The following is a 12,104-nucleotide window of genomic DNA, read 5'->3' on the forward strand; positions in this document are numbered from 1 at the left end:
TCTGAAGGCGCCTAGCTTCCCAGGTCCAAGTTTAATTTTGAAGTTCTTATCACCTTACCCTGCAGCCCATGTCCCATCAGCCCAGTTAATCTACAGGGCTTCTTTTCTCCAATAACGCAGCACCAAGGTTATTTCTTTCAGCTTGATGTGTGTTTGGACAGTAAGTGATTGCTTTGACTGACTGACCTACGTGTGGATTAAATACAAGGCCGATAAGGTCTTTGTAGGACATGCCTTTATGATCCGTTAATATATAGATCTAAATGCAAATGATGCGTCTCAATTACTTTGTGTCCTTCATCGGTTCAGTAACGAAAATATAAGAGGCACTTACAGCACTTTGAATGATAGTGCAGCCACTTTAAAGAAACAACTTTGTTTAACTCAAAAGTTTAAATACATAATTATGTGGCTCTTTAAGACACAGCAGCTGATGGATTAAGGTAAAATGAGCTCTATTAGCGAAAGAATGCTTTTAAGCAGGTGCTTTCCCTAAAATATGGTTCTCATGGTAAATAATTAAATAAAATATAAATAAATAATTCATGTCCTTGGTTTTGGGAATATACTTTGGTGTAATTTTTGGGATTTTAATTAAGTGATGAGTCTCTTTCAATGTATCATAATAGCTTTGATAATTATCGTGAGAGAAATATCACAGAAAGATGTGTAAATACAGTATTTTCACCCCTCCAACTTGTAACAAAATGTCATCCCTTGGTGATTAAGAAGAAGATACTTCTTTACTTGTTTCCATGGAAATGTGGTTAAAGGAAACAGCAAAACACTGCATATGCCCTCTGGATTTTTCACATAATCTTGAATTGGATCAAACAAAACATGTGTCTGCACCACCTACATAAGGATATACAAAACCAAAACTCATTTTATAATTTAGCTTTCATCCCATGTCTTTTCCAGACACGCTTGATCTTCATTGAGTAGAGCACTCAATTTTGTAGAGATGGCAGAGAAATTAAATTAGATAAGGATTTGTGGATGTCTAAACAAACATCATAAGATCAAGGCAAAGTAAGAGTTATTGCCAAAAAGCAGTAATAAAATAAAAGGTTAAGAGGATAAAGCAAGATGAAAAAGTATATACCCACACTATCAATTTTTTAGGAACTAAGTAACAGGCTATCAGCTTGACCACATCAGGTTTGGATAATCTTCTTGTATCATCTTTGAGTTGCTTTGAGGCAGCAGGTTTTTCAGCCAATAACAGAAGCCGTTTTCTTGGTGCAACAAAAACAATATGTCAAAAGTTAACCAATTCACATTGTTGTATAAACCAGAGGTGTGGACTCAAGTCACATGACTTGGACTCGAGTCAGACTCTTTAGACTCGACTTGACAAAATAAAAAAAGACTTGCAACTCGACTTGGACTTTAACACCAATGACTCGCTACTTCACTTGGACTTGAGCCTTTTGACTTGAAAATATCTTCCCCACGCACAAAGCTTAAAAAAGTAGGTTACTTAGAAAGTGTGCCACAAATCAATTCTACTTTTTTATGATTATATTCAGTCGCATGTTTTAACAAATAAATAACATTTTTAAAAGGCATTCATGATTTATATAAATGTAATATATTATTACTCTGTTGTTAACATGCCATTACATTTGAAGAGCACATTATGACTTGTTTAGAACTTAAAACTTAGAGTTTAAGACTTTGGACTTGTCAGTCTTGACTTGGGACTTGACTTGGGACTTGTCAGTCTAGACTTGGGACTTAACTCCAGACTTTCTTGTCTTGACTTGGGACTTGTCAGTCTAGACTTGGGACTTGACTCTGACTTTCCTGTCTTGAGTTGGGACTTGACTCAGGACTTGTCAGTCTAGACTTGGGACTTGACTTGGGACTTGTCAGTCTTGACTTGGGACTTAACTCAGGACTTTCCTGTCTTGACTTGGGACTTGACTTGGGACTTGTCAGTCTAGACTTGGGACTTAACTCTGACTTTCCTGTCTTGAGTTGGGACTTAACTCGGGACTCTCCAGTCGTGACTTGGGACATAACTTGGGACTTTCCTGTCTTGACTTGGGACTTGCATACAAAGACTTGAGACTTACTTGTGACTTGCGCAACAATGACTTGGTCCCACCTCTGGATAAACTGAAGGAAGCAGGACGTGCAAGGCGTGAAAACAAGATGATGATAAGTAATGATTTATTTATTATATTCACATCATTAGACATGTCGGTGGCAGTAACATGTGAGGAAAAACATCACTGAACAAGCAGGAGAACAGTTTCCTCTCCCCTGCACATACAGTCATTGAATGAAATATTACCGATAGATTTACCGGATCACCACACAGCATAATTGTTCGGTATCAAAGTCAGGAGTCAGTCTTAATGATAATCCTGTTTACTATAACAATTCTGTCATAAACAATAAGCAAGGCTCTTTTCCACACTCTACAATTCAACCACGTCTCTGTTCTATAAGCACTGTATTCAATACTGCCTGAGGCTGTTCAGAGGAAGCCCTCAGGGCATTACTGCACATAATTCTTTATTACGTAATCTGTTCATGATAGACTTGTTGTAGAGACGAGGCAGTCCCCTTGGGGAAATCTGTTCATGACAATATGACAACACTTAAACCATTTGAATACCTCAGAGAAAGACGGAGAAAGAAAAAATCAATTAAAGCTCAGGATGTGCTTGTATTTTACTGTGTTGTGTGATTAAATGTAAATATATCCAAATACATAGCATAGTCTGTCCAAATTGACTTTGACTCTTTTAGCTACAGGGCATGGTCCTGCCCTGCAAACCTGGTCAGTGCTGGAATAACCACTGCATGCCATCGGTTGTGACGTCAGGTTTTTTTTTCAGGACATACCATCAATGATTGATATCCTTTCATTCACTCTAAAATCCTTCATCCTCAGCTTTCTTTTCCATTTTGCTCATATGACGTTTATGTGTTACTTTTTGCACACACAGCACAGTCAGCCATAAATATTTTATATTCAAAATACGTATTTGATAAAAGGTTTATAGTGTGTAAATTACTTGAAAGTGAGTCCTGTGTATATGAAATGTGTCAATAATATTACAGCCCACACAATCACAATGAATACTTAAAAGGGTTTTTATTGATTTATGCTTGCACAGCATTGCAAATGTACACAATGCAGAAAATGCAAAAACACAAGAATCAGCAGAAAAGAGCTTTATATAAAAAACTATTAGATTATTGTGTGTGTATGATATATCAAATTTAGAGGATGGTTCTTATGAACTGTCATTCCTTATAATATCCTTTCTTCTTGAGCCATATCAAATTTCCAGCTTCAATTTTATGTCCTGCAAGGCTGTGTGAGTTTTTGAAATGGATATGATGTAGAATAAGAAAAAAACATTATAATGTTACAGCAATTTTGCACATTTTTCTTTTTTTTCCAACTTAAATTCAATTTTTTATTAAATTGGATTCATTTAATAACTCCAATTAGTTATCTAAATCAGTACATAACAGCATAGCAAAATGCAAACAATTGCAAACAAGCACAATTAACATAGAGAATTCTCAGATAGATTTTTACTAAGAAAGTATATAGTCCACTGTCCTCATGTCTCAGGAGAAGGGTTGGCAAATGTGGCGTTATATCACCAAAGTACATTGACTTCTGCACAAGACAGAGTTCACATCTGCTCCTTGTGAAAGTGATGCTGACAAGAGCCACTATAGCAGCCTGTTTTGCTATTCAGTCTAAAATCTGGAACTGGTCATTTCTATCGTGCCTGCTTCTTCCTCCTCCTCGCCTGCTGTCTCTTCACCTCTGTGTTTTGTGTACCATGTCCTGTCATTCCACATCTCGGAGTGCCTTTCTTGTCCATCACTCTTTCTGATCACCGGCCTTTTTGCCTGTTGCTGCTTCCAAATAGTTCCAAATAGTTGGATGCTCACCACTGTTTATCAGATCGTCTATGTTGTCTTCAAGCAATATGCTTTGTTCCTGCATGCTTACCCTTCCATGTTTCACCTATCTTCTATCTTTGATTATTTGCCTGCTTGCATTGTCCCTTTGGATTTGTTTGTCTGGGCTGACTGCCTGTTGTTGAATAAGACTCCTCACTACCAAATAAAGCCTTCTTTCATTGCATTAGTTCTGCTTCATGAGTCTGCTTTTGGGTCCAAGAACTGTCACACCTGTGGGTGCTGACTGTAGGATTTTTTTTTTGTATTCCCCCATCCCCTCTACCGGCAGCAGAAGGTGGATTTAGAAAATTAATAGTAATACTTAGACACTCATCATGGAAAATGAAATCAACATTTTTTGTTCACATATGAATAATTCCCAGGATTGAATACTCTGCTATACAAATAACAAAGATACGCACCGGGAGAAATATCAGTAAAGTGCTGACTGTTTGAGAGATGTTTAAAACAAAGTGAGGAAGACAAGGATGGTGAGCAGAGAGATACCCACTTCAAAAGTGGTTGAAAAATGATGTAAGCCTGATGAATGGAAAATGCTGGTGAGTGCTCTGTAGAGAAATCATCGATTGATGGCAAAGAAAGACAGCCGGATATGGAAATTTTACATGAACTTCAGTGGAAGTGGCTTGCATGGATTGATTGAGATGATTTTGAAGAATCAGCCGGTGATGCAAAATGCTATAAGTTATTTACTTCTCAGGGAACAATGACCACTCATTAAATGTGTTTTCAGTCTCCTTCTATTCTTGATGTAACTCTATTTCCATTTCAGGAGCTGTCTTTGCTTTCCCTGATGGGTTTGGCAAGTCATTCTGCCATTCTGCATTTTTAAAACAAATCTGACAACATTGTTCCATCAATCGAAAACACACATTTTATTACTGGTAATAATATATATATATATATATATATATATATATATATAGAAAAAAATACTATTGTATATATATATATATATATATATATATATATATTATAAATAATAATAATAATAAAAAATAATATATATAGTATAAATATTTAAAAATAATAATAAAAATATATATATACATACATACATATATATATGTATGTATGTATATATATATTTTATATATATATATATGTATATATATATATAAATATAAAAAATATATATATATTTATTATTATTTTGAAATATTTATACTATATATATTTTTATTATTTATTATTATTTTAAAATATTTATACTATATATATATATTATATTATATATACATATTTTATTACTGGTAGTAAAATATATATATGTAGTATAAATATTTCAAAATAATAATAACAAAAAAAAAAATATATATATATATATTAAAAAACATTCCTATATATTATATTTTTTATGGTGCAAGGCTATACATATGTGTACATTCAAATCACATACAATATCACAATTTGCCAATATATATGGGAATAAACAATAATATTATTGTATATTATCTTTCTGAATAGTACTATTCAAAAGCCATAAATCAAACAGTAAACATACTGTACTGATGATGTAAACAGTAAACATACTGTACTGATGATGTAAACAGTGAACACACTGTACTGATGATGTAAATAGTGCTGGCACAGTATGGCTGTCACACACACCCACTTTATAAGGCTTGAGATCAACGACCAATGAAAATCACCAAAGTAAGAACGCGATGACGCTTCTGTCCAATCATCTCGCCCGTTCTTCAAACAACGTCATGCTAAGGAAGTGCCAAAGAAGCAGAGGCAGTGTGGTGTGTGTGGGTCCTATAGCCAGCTATACCTGGCTTTAAAGCGACACAAACTACACAAAAAGTGCATGATAGTCTTCTCATATTACTGTTACATGTAGATAACCTGCGCTCTGACAATGGGAGCGAACAACAGTACCCGCAGAGTGTCATTTGAGTCAGACGAGAACGAGAATATATCGGTGGTGAAGGGCATCCGGGTGAGTGACAGTACACTATACATACCTGCTGAGTGTTCAGTACGCACGTGCATCATGATATCAGCTAATGCAATGGTGTATTAGGCTGTATAGTGCATGCATTGTCTTAAAGCTGCTATACTAAGTTGTTATTGCAAGCAGACTCCCTTTTTATTCACTCTATGAGAGCTGCACAGTAGTAATGTAAAGGAGTATATACAGCTTAACTATATATAGTTAATACCCTATGAGACACAGTACAGTGAGGACACTTTTCAATGTCCTTTATGGGAATGTTGACATTGACGTCACCAGCCTCGTGCTCTTGCTGTCACTCAATGAATGAATGAATGAAAGTGACACCCACTGGACAGGCTGATGCATTCTGGGTTATAGATAATTGATTAATTGATAGATAGATAGATAGATCAGGTTCAGGTTCAGGTTCAGATGACTTTATTTGTAACCAAAGGTAGATTTGTTTTGCAGCAGAAATAGAGGATGACATCCATATTGACAATAAGGTGGAGCACAGACAAGAGACAGACATACCAAAAACATGACAAAGAGTACTCAAAGGCTTACTGGGATCAGGATCCAGCAAAAAGAAGGCCACAAGAACAATATAAAAACACTGAAATATCAGGACAAAAAAGACACAATAAATGAGAAAAGGGATAAACTTTCCATAAATATGTGCAAAATCTGCTAGGACTTATTTAAATGAACAATTGAAGCTGGAACAAAGCTGTTCCTGTAGCGCTTTGTTCTACACTTTGGGACCCTAAACCTCCGACCAGATGGGAGAAGCTAGAACTCACCAGACAGAGGATGAGAGTCATTGTGTGAGATGTAGCTGGCTATCCCATGTAACTGCCTGGTATACAGGGACTCTAAACTCAGCTGTGACTCACCAATCATGATCCTGAGGGAAATTCAAGTTTCCAGCATCACAGTTCCATAGTGGAAAAAAATGTTAGTAAAAAAGTTAGTAGTGCAAAGTACAAAGTACAAAAAAAAATATACCAGATATGAAAATACAAGGAGATGAAGAAAACTGTTAAAAGTGAATATAGTGCAGGGTAACAGCTGTGATACAGGACTATTAAAAAAGTGAATATAGTGCAGAAGAGACTGTTAAAAGTGAGTATAGTGCAGGGTAACTCCAGTAGCTTAGTCTATGAATGTGCACTGTGTGCATTATTATGTGTCCTGCAGACCATCCTCCTTTGTCCCCCCCACTCCCCTCCCTAGAGAGGTGTTGTACAGTTTGATGACTCGGGGGACAAAGGATTTCCTGAGTCTGTCTGTGGAGCACTTGGGGAGCAGCATCCTGCCGCTAAACAAGCTCCTCTGTTTGGTGATGACGGCGTGCAGAGGATGGCTGGCGTTGTCCAGTATGGCCGGCAGTCTGTTGAGTGTTCTTCCCTCTGCAACCGTCACCAGAGAGTCGAGCTCCATGCCGACCACAGAGCAGGCCTGCCTGATCAGTTTGTCCAGCCTTGAGGTGTCCCTCTTAGTTGTGCTGCCCCCCCAGCACACCACAGCGTAGAAAAGGACGTTGGCTACCACAGATTGGTAGAACGTCTGCAGGAGTTTTGTGCGGATGTTAAATGATCCCAGCCTCCTCAGGAAGTACAGTCTGCTTTGGCCCTTCCTGAAGAGGTGGTCAGTGTTTATTGTCCAGTCCAGTTTGTTGTCCAGGATAATGTTATCTTTTGGGAGTTTTTGTTAAAAAGGTGGATGCATGTACATGTAGCTTCTGTTATTACAGTGAATGGGGAGCTGTCACAAGTTGTCCTATGCCACTTTCAGCTGATGTTAAATATAGATTGAGAGGCTTTAGTCAATCAGATAAGACTTTAGTTGGCATGGCTCTCTGTCTATTATTACTCTGTAGGCCAAGTGTGGCTAATGTTATCTTTCAGTGAGGTGTAATCCTGTTTAATTCAATGCTGTAATGTTGGCGTAAACACACTGATTGCAAAGCTTTGTCTTCTAATTTATTGTTTTTCCACAGGAACAATTTTGGGAAATACCTGTATATTCGCTTTCTTGCAGAGAGTTAGATGAGTAGATTTGTTAAGTATGAAGATAAGACCAGGAGATGACTAGATTAGCACAAAGACTGAAAGCAGGGGAAACGGTAGGGATGCACCGATCCAACTTTTTCAGTCCCAATGCTGATTGCGATACCTGGGCTTTGGGTATCAGTCGGTACCGAGTACCGATCTGATACCAGTGTTTAATTAATAAGCTGTATGCCTCACTGTGTGTAAGTGACTGGGATCATTCGTTTATGTGTAAGGCAACATCAAACAGAAAAATGTAAAAGTTTGGTGCTTTAACTATTTGTATATGAGTTATAACAACTTTATTATGTCAAATTATTTCTCTAAATCCATCTAATTTCTCCACTGAAACTTTTCTTCTGCTCTCCTTTTTGCAGCTTTCTGAGAATGTCATCAACCGCATGAGGGAACCTGAAGCTCCACCTAAACACCACCATGCTCCCTCTCCACCACCTCCCGTGGCACCTCCCCTCACTCCTCCTCTCCTGCGGCCAGTGTCTCCCCTCTTTGACCCGATCATCTCCTTGCCTCCTCTCCCTCCTCTTGTAGAACCCGTTGCTCCTCCAGCTCCTCCTCCACCAGCTCCATCTGCCACAGTGACTGTGGCTGCACCTCCACCACCTCCTCCTCAACCTCCTATAGTACAGGTAGCAGCACCCACCATCATTGACATGGTGCTCCCATCCTCATCACCCCCAGCTGCTGCTGCTGCTGCTGCTCCTGCTTTTGAGCCTGTGGCGGCACCTCCTCCACCTGCTCCTGCTGCTGTTGAGCCAGTAATTTTGCCTACATCTCCCCCTCCTCCTGCTGCTCCCGTTGCTCCCTGCCATGCCCCAGCTATGGTGGAAGCGATCACTTCGCTTGCTCCTCCTCCGCTTGCAATCGAATCTTCTCCTCCTTCCATAAATCAATCCATTGCTTCTTCTCCTCCAGTAATTGAACCCATTGCTCCTCCACATGTGATTGAACCCATTGCTCCTCCATCTGTAGCTGAACCCATACCACCTCCTATTACTTTCAAGGTGGAACCGATCATTGCTCCCCCTCCTCCCGAATTGGAACCCCTCTCTTCCCCTCCTGTTTTTGAGCCTGTCATCATCCCGCCACCACCCCTGCATCCTTCAGGGGACACTTTGACCCCACATCCTGCTGAGCTATTCGCTGCACCTCCCCTGCCTGAGTATACTGCTCCTTGTGAACCAGTTGCACCTCCTCCTCAGCCCCGAGTGGAGCCAGTATCCCTTGCTCCTGTCCCCGAGCCAGTGGTGGTTCCTGAGTCAGTTTTGGTCCCACCACCACCTCCTGCTGCACCAGTCGGTGAGTTTTATTCTAATATGCTGAAAAATCAGTATTTGTAATACATCTCACAAACAAATGTTGAAAAGGAGAGATGCACTTGATTCATCGCTTTGTGACATATGTTCAAGGGTAGTTTAATCAACGTTAAAGGTGCTAAATTTGAAATTCAGAGGATTAATATAGCAGCAAACAACTTATTGCTATATAAAGACATAGTGGAGTATGGGTGTCCCTGCAATCCGAGCTTCTCTGTGCTTTGTTTACATAGCAGTTCCGGCCGCATGTGCATGTTAGTGCATGTGAGTCACAGTGTGTGTGTGTGTGTGTCCCACATCTAGCTCATGGCTGCCACATTGCTCTCATAAGGTGGTTACAGCTGATAACGCCGTCCCGACCCTGGACGTCGTTGCGGAAGCGCAACGCCCACCCTCTGGTTCCCCGCCAGGTTAACATTATTAGCTCTGTCAGCACTGTTGCTGTTGTTTTTGCTGTTTCACTGTTTTAGCTGCCAGCTGCCGGCTCAGCTGGCACGATGTTGAGAGCCGTGTGGAGGCAATCCTTCAATCATATATAGATGCTCTGAATTAGGAGTTTAGCAACTTTAAAGTCCCCTTGAAACGTAAGTCAGATTTATATCTCACAGTGAAATATTTGAGCGGTGTACGGTAACAAAGGGATTTAAATCAAATCCTTCATATGTGATTGGACCGCTAAAAAGTGGGCGTGCTTAGGGTTTAGCTCAATACGGAGCCACAGAGCAGAGGACTGTTGGCTCCACACACATACACACCCACCTCCCTCACCTGTTGTCAGATCAGGCAGAGGACGAGGGAGGTCGCTGGTCGTTTCGCGTCATCTGGCGGACGTTCATCTGCATGTGACACAAAGTCAGTGCAGCGTGTCAATGTATTAGATCTCAGCCACATTGTTTTAGAAATGAAAACAACGTTTTCTCTTCCTATCTCTCCACATTGCTCTGTTAGCTACTACTCCACAAATGGTGATGTGCGGTTTTGTATGACCGGTTGGGCAAACTAGTTGGATTGGATTTTTGTAAATGTCCCTGAGTACAGGAAGAGTCATCAAACATTTGAAACCGTATACAGGAAGAGAAAAGACAGGGATTTTGATCAGATTTTTATGTAAAATAAACTTTGATGCAACATATATTTAAATTAGTCTTTTACTGGATTTGTGCAGTTGTGATTTTTGACCTTGGAGGTGACTGGACAAACTTGCGTCTTGTTTCTTCTAACAAGACAAGAGACAGGAATGAAATGAATTGTTCCTGGTGGCTCAATTTATCCCGAAATGCTTCTTCAGTAGAATGTTAATTAGTAGGCAAAGGTTGTGAGGGAATGAGCTGTCCGAGGATTTAAGTCCAGCTACATTGAATGTTAATGATGTTTATTGTGTGGGTGTTTACTTTGAGCCACCTTAAGCTTTTTGTCTCCAACTTTTCTTGCAGATTGTAATTACTCTTCATTTTCAAAAACGGGCCTCACAGTAGCCTTGGTCATATTATGATTCATTGCCATTCCCTTACTGTTAATGAAATGATTCATTATTTCTTTTAATAATGTTAATAAATTGATGCTGTAATTAGTGGCCCTCCGTTCTGCCTCGTCACTGCGGAGCTCATGCTGTCATGATGACCCTTCCCATGCCTGTGGTTTGTGAGAGCACTCAAAATAGTGAAGTTAAACTCCACAGTAGTTTATTTTTGTTTTACCTAGGCTTTCTTTGTCTCAATCTAAATTTTATTTATAATTTCCCTTCATTAAAGCAGCTATAATCTATTTTTTTTTTATTTTAGCAATGGATCATATGACAACTTGTATGTGAAAGGGGGCACTTGACATGAAGAACCCACTGAGAGTTATCACCTGACTCTGCAGCTCCGGTCAGCTTTACAGCGCTTTATAGCGTCCTTCAGCTCTCACCGCTCTCATCAGTGTTGTTTTTGGCTACAACAAGCAGCTGTTTTTCAGCAAAGAAAACCCACTGCTCGCTACCTGTTCAGCACCACACGGCAGACAGACAAAGTTTGCGACTAACTGGTGAACATAGCAGAGCATTTAGCCACTTAAGAGCCAGAGTTTTGAGTTCAAGTTTTGATGGACTTACATACACCAGGTAACCAGATATATGACTCCAAATGAATGCTAAAGTTGCTCCGTATCTTCTGGATGTATAGGCAACTGTTCAACGTATCCTCATACAACGGTTCATGTGATATCTTACGAAAGGTTATTCCTCTTTTTTCGTTCGTTTTCCTACGAATGTCCAGCAAACACGTGTCCATTTCCTTCTCGTTACATGCAGTCTTTTCAAAATAAACTTAACAGGAAACAACTTGGTTAGGTTTAGGCAACAGAACTACTAAGTTAGGCTGAGGAAAAGATGGTGGTTTGGCTTAAAATAACTCCGTATGTGGCGTTAAGTTACGTGACAAATAAATCAACATTTATTTCTGGTTTCACCAGGGACCTGAGGGGAAGTGCGGTGTTTTTAGACCCACCCATCCGCCAGCGACCTCCTCCCTACACGGTGTTCACCGCTCTTTACATTGGCTGGTTCACTTCTACGTGTATTATACGTGAATTGATTTTGTGGGATATACGCAAATTACAGTACATTACCTTTCGTAGGTATAGCTACAAACATTGTATGAGACCAGACTGAACTGATTAAACTTTATAAGGTGATAATATGTCAGTGTTTTGAGCTTGTTTCCACTGCCCTTTAACTTGCCAAAATATCTGTCATTGAAGTTTAGAATTAGAAAGTAATGATTAGGAACAGAAATTTAAGAAAATAAGTATTTTTTTGTTGAAATTTGTTAA

General features: G+C 39.3%; 1 protein-coding gene across 6 annotated transcripts in view; it reads left to right on the forward strand.

The window, feature by feature from the left end:
- The first annotated feature begins 5,643 nt into the window (after nt 1-5,643).
- The window catches only part of chchd3a (coiled-coil-helix-coiled-coil-helix domain containing 3a), a 92,794-nt gene continuing 86,333 nt past the window's right edge, over nt 5,644-12,104 (forward strand). For 2 of the 6 annotated variants that reach the window (XM_037760674.1, XM_037760675.1), the window contains exons 1-2: nt 5,644-5,908; nt 8,337-9,276. In XM_037760674.1, coding sequence (XP_037616602.1) covers nt 5,828-5,908; nt 8,337-9,276 — 1,021 coding nt within the window. In that variant the 5' untranslated portion in view covers nt 5,644-5,827. The remainder of the gene's footprint in view (nt 5,909-8,336; nt 9,277-12,104) is intronic. The other 4 variants (XM_037760679.1, XM_037760676.1, XM_037760677.1 and 1 more) reach the window with 4 other exon arrangements.

This window comes from Sebastes umbrosus, chromosome 23 (assembly GCF_015220745.1).
Source record: "Sebastes umbrosus isolate fSebUmb1 chromosome 23, fSebUmb1.pri, whole genome shotgun sequence".
Lineage (NCBI taxonomy): Eukaryota > Metazoa > Chordata > Actinopteri > Perciformes > Sebastidae > Sebastes > Sebastes umbrosus.